Source organism: Nelumbo nucifera, chromosome 4 (genome assembly GCF_055504915.1).
Source record: "Nelumbo nucifera cultivar China Antique chromosome 4, China Antique-T2T, whole genome shotgun sequence".
In the NCBI taxonomy this organism is placed as follows: Eukaryota; Viridiplantae; Streptophyta; class Magnoliopsida; order Proteales; family Nelumbonaceae; genus Nelumbo; species Nelumbo nucifera.
Genome location: NC_142652.1, coordinates 32,241,320 through 32,254,112, shown reverse-complemented (window position 1 = coordinate 32,254,112; position 12,793 = coordinate 32,241,320). Strand labels below are relative to the sequence as shown.

Sequence of the window (12,793 nt, the reverse complement as noted above, 5' to 3'; positions counted from 1 at the left end):
CCTCTAGGCTTTGGAGCTACAGCAATGAAAAGAGAAAATTCAAGTGGCTGACCAAGGACATGGAAGTTCAATATATTTGGGTAAAGACAAATGCAAATTCCCTTGCAGATGGATTAGCTAGGCAAGGGGTGAATAGGAATTCTGTTTTCTGGGCTCAGTTGCAATTGTTGTTTTCTTTTTGGGTGCCTGCCCACTTACTTGGGGAGTAAAGACACTTTAGCTCCCCCACTATGTAAGCTTATTCCTATTTAATGAAATCTGTTGTAATTGATCAAAAAAAAAAATTGAGAAGGATGTTAGTCATAGAATTAGAGTAGGATGGGCAAAATGGAGGGGTGCATTCAAAGCCTTATGTGATATGAAAATACCACTTGGACAAAAAGGAAAAATTTATAAAATAGTTACAAAGCCAGTAATATTGCATGGATCAGTGTCAGACAAACAAGAAACAACATGTCTAACAAATAAGCGTGCTAAAATGTGAATGTTGAGATAGATGAATGGGAAAACTAGAAAATATAGGACTAGAAAGAAGTTATTCGAAGAAACCTAGGAGTAGCTCCAACAGGTAAAAAATGAGGGATGGTAGAATAAGATGATTTGGGCATGTAGACAGCAGACCATCTACAAAACCATTGAGAAGTGACCCATTACAAGTTAAAAGGACTAGAATAGTTAAGAGAATACTAAAAAGGACATGGGCTGAAGAAATGAGGAATTATTGTTTATAGATTGGGGTTGCCCAGGCCTGGGCTGTAATTTGTAAATTTTCTTCTTGTGGCTGTTTTTTGTAGTTCTTGTTTTCCCTCCTACTTTGTACTTTGCAGGCCTGCTGTTCTCTGTTGAGCAGTTAGGCATTCTCTATTAATGAAATATATTCTGTTATCTATCAAAAAAAGCAATAAGGACTTATAAGGACCCACAATTTAACAATGCATATGGCACTGAACAGAATGAAATGGTGGAAGATGGAACAGGATTCATGTAGCCAACCCCATATAGTTGGGACTGCTTGCCAAAAAAAAAAAAACATTTTAGTATAAATAAAAATTCTTATATGAAACTTGAAGATATAAGTGTGTAATAGAGCTGATCCATATAAGTGTGGTACATTGGTTGAAATCCTTGGACCTATTCACAGACTTTACCTTGGATGATCTATTGAGAAGCTGGAAAGAGATAGCAAATTCTTCCAGATTAAGAGGGTCATAATTCCTTTTTGGATTCCCCCCCCCCCCGCTAGTTACATAAAACTGAATTTTGATGGCAGTAGCATTGGTAATCCAGGACAGTCAAGTATTGGGGGAGTTTTTGGAAATGAGGAAGGGAATGCTTTAGCTCTGTTCTCTGGCCCAATTGGAGAGGGTGACTCTCTTAGGGCTGAGATATCTGCGGCCATGGAGGGAATCCAAAGAGCAAGAGACTTGAATATTAGGAGGCTGATTATTGAAGATGATTTGGTGATGGTGGAAAAATTCGAAAGGAAACTAGGACTTCCTTTAGGTGCAAATCCAAAGGAAAGTAGGTTCTGGAACCCGGTGGTGGAAAGATTCGAAAAAAGATTGGCAACTTGGAAGAGAAACTATATTTCCAAGGAGGGTAGAGTTACTTTGATTAAAGCAACTTTAGCCAACTTGCCTTTATACTTCCTGTCAATCTTTAGAATTCCTAAAAGGGAGGCAAATAGGTTGGAAAAACTAATGAGGGATTTCTTATGAAAGCCTGGTGAAGAGAAAAAATATCACTTGATTAGGTGGGAGGTGGTGTGTCGGAGTAAGGAAGAAGGAGGTCTAGGTTTAGGGAACGTGGTGAGCAAGAATGAGGCTCTTTTAAGTAAGTGGCATTGGAAGTGGCCCCTGGAGAGGGAGAGGTTGTGGCATGAAATAGTGAAAAGTATCCATGGTTGTTCCGAATCAAGTTGGGATGCGGGAGTATCCTGAAGGGCTTTGCTCGCAACACCTTGGAAGGCTATCTCTAGTATTCTCCCTAAGTTCCTCAGTTTTGTAAGGTACGATGCTTGCTCTGGAAACTCCATTCTTTTTTGGGAAGATACTTGGGTGAGCTCTCAACCCCTAAAAGATCGTTTTCCTTCTCTCTATTCCATCTCCCTCTTTAAAAAGAAACTCATTTCTTGGTTCCTTCCCCCCCCCCCCGGTTTGCCCTTTGGCCTTAAATTGGGATTTTGGGTTTCGAAGAGGGTTAAGGGATGAGTAATCTCTTTACGTTTCAGAGCTGTTGTTGCTTCTAGATTCGGTGTGTTTGGACCCCCTATCCCGGATAAAAGAGTCTGGTCCCTAACCACGGTTGGCTCATTCACTTGTGCTTCTTTCTTTAAAGCCCTTTGCTTCAACCCCTCCTCCCAGGTCTTTCCCGTTAAAGAGGTATGGTCAAGACCAATTCCCCCCAAAATAGTTGTGTTCTGTTGGAAAGCCTATTATGGTAAGATCAGTACTGTGGAAAACTTGCAAAAGAATAAACCTTTTATGTGCTTGTCCCCTAATTGGTGCTCTCTGTGTAAAGTGAGGGGTGAGGATTGTAACCATTTGTTGATATCATGCTCTTTCGCTACCAATATTTGGTACTGGGTTGTTTCTTTATTTGGGTGCAGGTGGAATTTGCCCTCTGAAGTAAAGCTGGTGTTCACTCCGACTGCCTTTGGGAGATTGAAAAAAAGAGGGAAGCTAATGTGGAAATGTATCAGAGCCGCTACATTGTGGACTATATGGGAGGAGAGAAATGCAAGAATATTTCAAGAACAGGAAAGAAATCTTGCTGAAATCAAAGAATGCATATTGACAAGGAATATCTCATGGTTAAAATCTTCACACTTGATGGCAGATTACTCCTTTGATGACTTAAGGAGAAATTGGGCTGCAGTGGCTGCTACAGTCTCCACCAAGATCAAATCACAAGCTGAATGGATTCCCCCCCCCCCTTGGATGGTGTGGTAAAATTGAACTTTGATGGTAGCTGCCAAGGTAACCCAGGACCATCGGGAATAGGTGGGATTCTGAGAGACAAAGACAGCAATATATTGTCTCTATTCTCAGGACCAGTGGGTGAAGGTGATTCAGTAAGGGCAGAGCTACAAGCAGTGGTACAAGGTATACAGATGGCTAGTCAAATTGGAGTGACCAATCTGCTAGTAGAAGGGGATTCCAAGGTAGTAATAGGCTGGCTAATCAGCCCAGAAACAGCCTGTTGGGGCTACAGGGATTTGTTAAAGAAAGTTAAATGGATGACAAGGAATATGACTGTCAGGTTTCAATGGGTCAGAAGATCAGCAAATGCAATGGCTGATTCTTTGGCCAAGCAAGGGGTGTCATGGGGAGATCTATTTTGGGCTACTTTGTAATTGTGTCTCAGGCCTGGGCAGTTTTGGTGTATACAGTTCAATCCTAGGGGGGGGTAACATCTCATAGGCTGATTGTATTATTGATATTTGATTTAATAAAAATACTTTCATTCATCAAAAAAAAAAAGAAGATGATGGAGATGGTTAAAGGAAGATAAGCTTGGAATGTGAAATTGCAGCAATGAAAGCAAAAGGTTTAAATGGCTGGCAAAGGATATTGAGATAAAATACAGCTGGGTGAAGAGAACTGCAAATTTCTTTGCTGATGGGCTAGCTAAACAAGGGGTAAATAAGGATTCTTTTTTTTGGGCTTACTTCTAATTCTGTTCTTTTCTTTGCTTGTGGGGGAGCTAAGACAGTTTACCTCCCCCTGTTTGTATGTAACCTATTCTTAACTGAAATTCAATGAAGCTTTCTGTTATTGAAAAAAAAAAAAAAACTTGAAGCTATGATTCTTTAGTAAAACACAACATTCAAGCCACTTTAGTAATAAATACAATATATATATGTATGTATGTATGTATGTATGTAGGTATGTATGTATGTATGTATCCAATCAAATTGGATCATATCTAGTTCTGTCAACAGGTCAGGTCTGGTCTGGGCCAGGGTAAACCTGGTCACAAACTGATAAATAAATGTGCAGAACCAGTTCTGAACGAGACCCTATAGGGTCTGTAAATCTGTAATAGCAAACACAGAACCAACTGAATTATTACCCAGGACCATTGGCTCTGAGCCTCTGACCCAACAAGACCCAATTATGATTGACAGGTTTACCTTTTTTTTTTGGAGATAGGGTAACTATTTCATTCAGCAAAAAGAGAAGGTACATGAGAGAATGTACGCAAAAACACAGGGCTTTACAACAAAAAACAGAAGCCCTTTCACACATCAGGAAATCTATCAGCACAAAAGAAGTCCTCTCAGAACCTGGTTAGCTAAAGAACCCAATTGACAGCTTTACTTTTAACCTGTAATTTGACAACAAACCTACTTATTTGTTAAATTGACACATTGGATGTCATAATATGATAACACTGTAGGTATATCATGAGAAAATATGTATTAGAGTGGAGGCATCTTTGTAATATGCTGCTAACATGTATACATAATTATATGCATATACATATACATATAGTCAGTTCAGGTATTAATCAGTTCATAACAACCCAAGTTAACCCCGATCCAATTAAAATTGGAACAAAAAATCAAAACCCAGTACTGACCCAAGTATAACCGAAAAATGTAATGCAGACGCAGACCCTACATAATTGGATCGGTTCAGTTCTGTAAGGTCTGCCCCAATATATTGACAACATTAATCATATCACATCAGAATATAAGTGGATTAATATCAAATCCAATTATAAAGGATCAAATTTGGGTCACCCTTAACCAAATCAAATTTGAATTCGAATTCAGAGAAATGGATACCATTTGCAGCCCTAGATCTCCCCTCTCTATTCTTTCTTCTATTTCATTCTTCTCTTTTAATCTCCTATTTTCTACAATTTTCTCTACTGCAATTTCTACAATCCCCTATTATCTTCTCTAATTCAAGAAGTCTTTTCAGTTTAATAATACTATAATTTCCTAATTTCTAAGTTTCACTGATAGGAAGACACCCTTAAAGATATTAGATTTCCCATCATAAGGAACGAGCCATAATGTTGTTATGTTCTATTTGTGATACTCTTGGTTTGGAGTCCAGTCCTGGATCAATTGAAATTCCTTTATGGCTCAATTTTGTGGTATAAGTTTGAACCAGACACTTGTAAGCCCATGCAAGACCACCAAAGAATAAAAAATGAAATAATAAAACCAAAAGACTCTGATAATGTAGGAAAGCACAGAAGCCATTGCATATCAGAGTTCATTCTAATAGTGGGAACTCATTTAAAGATTACCTCTGATTGGGAACAGATTTCTTCAATGTTGATGCCTCTTTGTTCTGCCAGAAAGAGTAAAAAGGGATTAAGAAAGCTAAGCAATGATGTTGTAATTGGTAAACATAGATTTGTCTCAATTAAGAAGATTCATTGCCTAAGATAACATCATAATTCCTTTCTGCCAAAAAAGCTCTTTAAGCAGTAAGAGAATAGGAATATATACCGATATTCGTTCCTTAGCCTCTGCAAGCATGATTAGATCCTTAATCACCAGCTTTTGTGGATTAATTTCCTCATCTGGAGTTTCAAGATAAACCTTGTCCACTAGAAAATTTGAGGTAGGAATGTAAGAATTTTTACATTCATAAAAAGCCATCAAGTTCAATAAACTCAAAAAGACCAGATACTGCAATCACCTTGTCTTCTCTTCCGCCTGGTAGAATGAGAGAACTTCTTTTTTGGTTGTTCTTTATTTGATGGATCCGATCCTTCAGATACCTTTTTATGCCTACGAACTGGTTTTTCATTTTCAGTTGTAGGTTTCTTCATTTTCTTCATTATCCCCCTTCTTGAGAATGTATTTTCTCCTCTATACTCATCATCCTCTTCATCATTATTGTCCTCTTCATCCACTATAGAATCATTAGAATGTTCAAAAGGAAGGTTGTCATCTTCTATTTCCTCAGAATCACGAACAACTCTCTTTCTTAGCTTCCTTGAAGATTTAGTAGTTTCATTCTCCTCATTTGCTGCTGATATAGGTGAAGGTTCTTCGAAGTTCTGGGATTGTGTCTTTTTGACTGTTTGTGTACATACTTTTGAAGATTTTCTTTTTCTAGTCTGGGAAACCCATTCAATAGAATAGGAAGATGATACTATCAGGTTGACAAGACAAAATAGGAATAACTTGATTAAAGCCAATAAAACAAATCAAATAAACAAATAGGTGCAAAACATACTCCAAGGGCTACCTCTTTTGTTGATGTTCCAGTGATGGCTTGTGAATCCATTTCTTTTCCAGTGACTTCAGCACCTAAGCCAGGTACCTCAGGAAGGGGAGCTGTCTCTTCGGTGACTGGAAACTCGGAAGGATAATCCATTGGTGCAGAATGAGGAACCCTCATAGTTGAGAAATCAAGAAAGCCATCAGATGGAAAGGCAGGAAGAGAGTTGTCATCCAAGTGCTCAATTTCGGAAGATAACATTTGAGATTCTTCTGGAAAAGAAACAAACTCCTCTGCATCAGGATGACTGCTGGGAGTGATGGGGCTTCCACTTTCATTATGAACATTTGACTTAGCTTGGATGTTACCACCATCTGTCAACATTAACTCAATTCACAACATAAAATTGACGGGAGGGGGAGTAAAAGAATGGTCACAAGTTGGATTTTGTTACTCACCGGACATAGTGGTGGCCTCAGAAATAACACCGAGAGTTCCCAGGCCATGGAATGCCACTTGTTCCTGAAAGAAGAAAATATCAACCAAAAGCATCGAAGGAAAAAAAGTAAATACATGACAGGTAGAGCAAATACAAAACTTTACCTCTCTTTTGGATTTCCCATTGTCCACTTGCAGATCCCTATTTCTGTTAAGGAATTCAGTGGATCCTTCAGTTGATGTAGAATTAAATGCCCTGAAGTTTTCTGAGCCAATAGAAGAAAAAACCTCTGAGTCCTGGTAATTGGAAGCATGGAGAATATTGCTCCCAGGAGATGAAATGGTATCACCCTCCTTAGTGGTAATAGGATGTGATGTAAGAGGTCTGCTTCCTGTCTGGTCATCTATCACTGCGTCACTCTGGAACTCATTAGCAGAATTTGCTGCCAATAAAACATAGTAGGAGCTCAAATCAGTGAACAAATGATTTGATAAAATCATCTAACATGTGAAGACGGCTTACTAAAAGGTTTGTTACCCACCAGTTGCACTGGCGGATTGAGAAAGAATATTGTCAAGAAATTCCAGCTCGGAAAGAATATCTGCAGTCTGAAAGTAAAAACTTACTAGAATTATCAGGCAAATGCAAGCTGAGGAAAGAAAAGGGTGTATCTTTACCTCTCCCAATTTTCCAAAACCAGACTGCAAATCTACATGGCTGTTAGAGGCTGCAACTTTTGAGTTGAGAGCATCTCCAGAACCCCCAATCTTTTGGTTTACAGCAATTTGGGATAAAGATTCCACTGGTTCAGAACTAATAGCACCATCAGAGATTGGAAGTCCAGAATGCAAAGTCTTGGCATTGTTTGTCATCCCTTCAGTAATGAGAAGCCTGGAGGAAGAATCTGCTGATGCAATGTTAGATGGTTTTAAGGTGGAAGTGTTCACAGAATAAGGCAAGAAATGACCATCCTCTACAGAATATACAGAAGGAGAAACAGGTTGTGTAACATATGAGAGACCTGTGATACGTGTTACAGGCTTTTCTGTAGTAGAACCATGGAGACTGGAGTCTGCTGTATTTGTAACAGTATTTTCCTTTATTGCATTGGAGGGGATCTTAGTTGATGTGCTGGCTGCTTCCTTTCTAGGACGGGGTTTCGCTTTGGGTTGGAACTTGGCCCCAGCTCGTGCTGCCAATAAAGTGTATCATCAGCACACAACCCATCAATAGAAAAGAGAGCCACAGCTACAAAATGTTGCAGGAGATGGCAATTACTTACCATTACCGCTTGAAGGAAGAATATCAGCAAAAGGATCCAAATCAAAATCCATGTTCTATGCCTAAAAGCAATAAAAAAGTAAGAATATTGGTAGAAATCCGTTTAATCCAGTAGAGAACAAAAAGATGCTTCAAACTAGTCTGTGTTGCACAATCTATCATGAAAAAAGCAACAGAAGCTGCAGCCTGCAAGAACGCCAATAGAAGAGAAGGGGAGAAGGGGGAAGGATGTTCAATACAACAATACCTTGCCCAAATAACATAGAACCACACTCTGGTGTGCAAAACCACATACTTCAACAAAACCTATCCTTCTACAACAACACATTACTGTCAGTTTTCTACAAATAGAGGTGACAAATGGGTGGATTGGGTGTGAGTTGAATACCAACCCGCCCATTATAAATCCTTTTTAGTGGATTGACCCTCACCAAGTATAATGCTCATTTCCTTCCATTTTATCAAAACTGCAACCAGGCCGGCCAACCCATATACCCAAAAAACAATTTTAAGAGAACCACTTTGTTCTTGTTGTTACCATGTGGCATATGCAAGTCAGGTCAACTTGTATACCCAAAAATCATTTTCAAGAACGCCACTTTGCTCTCGTACCTTCCATGTGGTATATGTGGGTCAGGTCGATCCATATGGTCGAAAATCAATTTTAAGATCATTGCTTTGTTCTCATGACTGCCACATGTCATATACAGGTCAGGTTAAGCCATATACCCAAAAATCAATTTTAAGATCGCCGCTTTGTTCTCGTGACTGCCATGTGGCAAATAAGGGTTGAGTTAGCCCATAGACCCAAATATCAATTTCAAGATTGTCGCTTTGTTCTGGTGGCTGCCACAGGCATATATGGGTTGGGTCAACCCATATACCTAAAAATCAATTATAAGATTGCCGCTTTGTTCTCATGGCTGCCACATGGCATATGGGATCGGGACAACTTGTATACATGAAAATTGAAGAAATGCATTAAAAAAATACAGAAAATTGTAGAGAACGCAAAAAAAAAAAATTGCAGGAAAATTACAGAAAATGCAGGAAACTGCAGAAAATGCATGAAATACAAAAAATGCAGAAGATGCAGAAAATGTAGAAAAATGTAGAAAATGCAAAAATATTGCAGAAATAAAAATGCAGGAATTTGCAAATTTTGCAGAAATTTTGCAAAAAAAAAATACAGAAAATGCAGAAAGGTCAAGCAATGACATCTTGATATCGTCCACAAGTATTTAACGTATGTGGCATAAATTATGCCATATTGTCTCCTGGTGAAATTAACTAGTGCATTCAAATTTTATCATGCCAGTAAAATCTCTTCTGGAATCTGAACTTGTAAAATGTGCCATGTATCCTCAACAAAGTTTTCCCTTATCTTTTCTTCTCTTCCTTTCTTGTTCTTTTCTTTCCTTTTCACTTTTTTCTTCTCTTTCTTTTTCTTTCCCTTCCCTTTCTTTTCCTTTTCTTTCCTTTTCTTTTTCTTCTTTTTTCTTTTTTTTTTTGTCTTTTTATATAAGATGTGCACTAGGCGCATGAGGTGCACGCCTCTAGCATGCCTCATGAAAAAAGCGCATGAGGCGTACGCCTCAGAGGTGTCAGCGCCTCTGGCATACACCTCAAGTTGTTTTGGGAGCACCTCGCCTGGAGGCACACCTCCAGGCGTACGCCTCCCACGCCTTTTAAAGCACTGGTGTCAAGCAACCATGCATCAGTAATTGAAAGTTAAAAGGAAGAGGTAATGAAAAATTTACACTTACTTCTGGCACATCATCTTTCAGTTCAACAGGAGCATCCTCGGCCATATCTGTTCTAAATCAAACAAAAGAAAGCAAGAAGAATGAGAAAAACAAAAACAAAACCAAAAAAGGGTATAAAATTAAACAAAATTAACAATGAATTCCCCATGATGGTGAACATTGCAGCATCAATCCACCCCAAAACTGAACTTTTATTGTCTATAAATGAAGCAAGAGAAACATGCAGTGCCCTTGCAGAGTAAAAACCAGTAGAATGCACAAATGGCCATCTTTTTTTTACTCAAAATAGGATGCACAAACAACTTCAAACTTGAAACAGCAATAAATTCAATTGAAAACATAAGATTCTTCTCTAAAGCATGAAGAAAGACCATAACAGCACTAAATTACTTAGAAACAAATAAAAATAAAATCATCATTCATTCTCAATCCACATTATTTATGAGAGTTTGAACCCCATAATTCTAAAGCAAAGAGTGGAGAAACTCCATAGAGAGAGAGAGAGAACAAAACCTCCACACCCAACAGATGTATTTCTACAATACCAATAAAAAAGATGCAGTTCTACAATACTAATTAAAAAGGATGTATTTCTACAATCAGCTAAACTTGGAAAATATTTTGTCTTGATGGGATAACAAAACCTAATTACCTTTAGCCCCCCTTCGTTTACAAATTTCTCACTTACCCGGGTAAGTGCACTTACCAAGGTAAATATTTCCTGGTAACACTTACCCATGTTCTTTTGATTCTCAGGTAAGTAATATAATGACCTTTTTACCCATAAAAAGCTAATTTTGAAAAGGAAAAACTTGTCCCATCATGTTTTATAAACTTTTCCCTCGAGTGGGAAAGTTACTTACCCACCTAGGAGATGGATAAGTTTTACTCGGGTAATGAAGCTCTCTTTACCATGGGGGCCAGTACTTAATGCAAAAAGAACACTACAAAGTTGGTCAATGGGAAAGAGATACCCACTTACCAACTTTCCCCATCTTTATTTGGAATGGTTGGATTTCAATAAAGTTCAGTTCAAAGTTTACATACAGTCTGCCTTAGACCAAGTTAGAAGTTGTAGTTTCATTTAAACCTATAAAGTACAAGAACTCCATGGACTATGAGATATCACTTCTTTGCATTCTTCACATTTGTTTTTATCACTTTCAATCTTCACCTTTCATGAGGCATTACCCATTCCTGCCACTTCACAATCCTTTCACTTATATAATCTTGCCATGGTTAACAATCAACAGAACATATCCCAAGAATTATCCAAAACCAAAAAAGCCCACAACTAATAATTGAGCCTCAAACATCAACTACAAAAATTGAAGCCCCCAAAGACCCAAACAATCAGCTCATATCACCCATTTACCCCCCACCCCAACCCTCATCTAAAGAATCCACAGCCCCATCATCCAACTATTTTAATGCCATTCCTCTTCCATCACCACAACAGACTCAATATTAGTTTTATCAACAGCATAATCCTTTCTATTCTCCAGCTCAATAAAACTTTTTCTTGCAAGCTCATCATATTTTCTAGACAACCATCAATTTATTTAAACACATTGTCGACAACATATGTAACCTTTATCTTCAAAAAACACCATACATAACCTTAATTTGATTGGATGTGGATACGAATAAACTGAATCAGTAATTAGTTATTATGAGACACATAAACCTCCACATTCAGTTTAAGGGATTCTTTTATTTTCTTTTTCCCCCCTTCTTGTCCGGTTCATTCACATACAATTTTTCATACTCGATTCATCTGCCAAATCCCACACTATCATCTACTGTAACTAGAAAAGTAGGATAGTTAAGCAGTAGGTTTCCCTAGAATTCTAGTTGTTGACATCATCATAAAATCCTGGTTAGAAATTATTCTTATACTCTTGAAGTTACTTTAGGAAGCTTTAGCTGTAACCGAACTTCAAACAGCAACTTTTCATCAGCCTAAATTCACACAAACGAACTGCCTCTGAAAGCCCACCCTGAACAGCAAGGTTATTCCACGCTATGGGTCCAACCAAGCCAAACCAAAAGCGCTCTCATAAGAGATAAAATAGTGACATAAGTTGAGGCAAATATGAGTAATTAAACGTGTGAATGTAAGAATAAGTATCACTAGATAAAGTACACCGAGAGTCCCGCGTCCCGCCCACACAAAAGAATCGCATAGCCGCGATTGTAAAGAGATTTAGAGGACAGAATATTGGGTAAAACCAACAAATTTTCAACTGGTTTTGTGCAAGAAAATGAATGACAGATAAAAAAATAAATCAGTCTTTCACTACTTCTCTCCCGCAATTATCTCAAGGAAGAAGAATAACAAATATCATCCAAAAATCCAGATTCCAGATTTAAAAAGTATATATATTAAAAAGGATTGAGCTCTCTGCCAAATCGTTTTTCAATCTTCATTGCCACCGCTAAGCCAAACGTAGAACAAACTAGGGGAAGAAAAAGAAAAAAAACCCCATCTCTATTTAAATTTGTCATTCCCCAAATAACTGTAGCAGGAAAGAAGAAACATTGATTGGGGTAGGAAGAAATAAATACCTTTCGGAGGTGCTGAAGAACAAAGCGGGTTTCAAGCTGAACAAAACACAGAAGACCCCTTGACCGTCTCTGGAACCCGCGAGAGCGGATGTTGGTAATCACTGCATACAAAGAAGAAAAAGGTTGGGGGAATTTGAGGGATACGTCAAAAAGGGTTTTGGGACTTATTCGGTATATTGCAAATTGTCATATGACCAAAATATCCTTCGCATGGGCTGCCTGTGTCAATGGCCATACGGGTAGAAAAGAAAAGGGCAAATTTTTTTAACTACCCTTTATGATTTAATTAATTGACTAATTTTATCCTTATTATTTACAAATTATCTTAAATTATCCCAAATTTTTTAACAATTGATATCATCGAAAACCCCATCCAGTAAAAAGCAAAATATCGAATGTATCCTTTATTATTCCTTAAATTTTCAAAATAAAATCTAATTAATAAAAATTTAAAATAATAAAACCGATTTTTCATTGAGACAACAAGAATGAAAAAAGGGAAGTGGTTCAAAGGATCTTATGGCAACGCAAGACCGAAGAGTGGGAAG

The 12,793-nt window shown here is 37.9% G+C and overlaps 1 protein-coding gene across 7 annotated transcripts in view; it reads right to left on the bottom strand.

The window, feature by feature from the left end:
- LOC104609943 (Homeodomain-like superfamily protein) overlaps positions 1 to 12,396 on the bottom strand; it is a 30,439-nt gene extending 18,043 nt beyond the window's left edge. For 3 of the 7 annotated variants that reach the window (XM_019199860.2, XM_088903170.1, XM_088903171.1), the window contains exons 1-12: positions 12,246 to 12,395; positions 9,678 to 9,724; positions 7,913 to 7,973; positions 7,652 to 7,822; positions 7,308 to 7,534; positions 7,172 to 7,238; positions 6,795 to 7,072; positions 6,650 to 6,713; positions 6,219 to 6,565; positions 5,664 to 6,087; positions 5,471 to 5,571; positions 5,266 to 5,309 (exon numbers count right to left, since the gene is read on the bottom strand). In XM_019199860.2, the coding sequence (XP_019055405.1) occupies positions 5,266 to 5,309; positions 5,471 to 5,571; positions 5,664 to 6,087; positions 6,219 to 6,565; positions 6,650 to 6,713; positions 6,795 to 7,072; positions 7,172 to 7,238; positions 7,308 to 7,534; positions 7,652 to 7,822; positions 7,913 to 7,964 (1,775 nt within the window). In that variant the 5' untranslated portion in view covers positions 7,965 to 7,973; positions 9,678 to 9,724; positions 12,246 to 12,395. Of the gene's footprint in view, positions 1 to 5,265; positions 5,310 to 5,470; positions 5,572 to 5,663; positions 6,088 to 6,218; positions 6,566 to 6,649; positions 6,714 to 6,794; positions 7,073 to 7,171; positions 7,239 to 7,307; positions 7,535 to 7,651; positions 7,823 to 7,912; positions 7,974 to 9,677; positions 9,730 to 12,245 lie in introns of those variants that run through there. The other 4 variants (XR_016085509.1, XM_088903172.1, XM_010276382.3 and 1 more) reach the window with 4 other exon arrangements.
- Between the last annotated feature and the right edge of the window lie 397 nt (positions 12,397 to 12,793).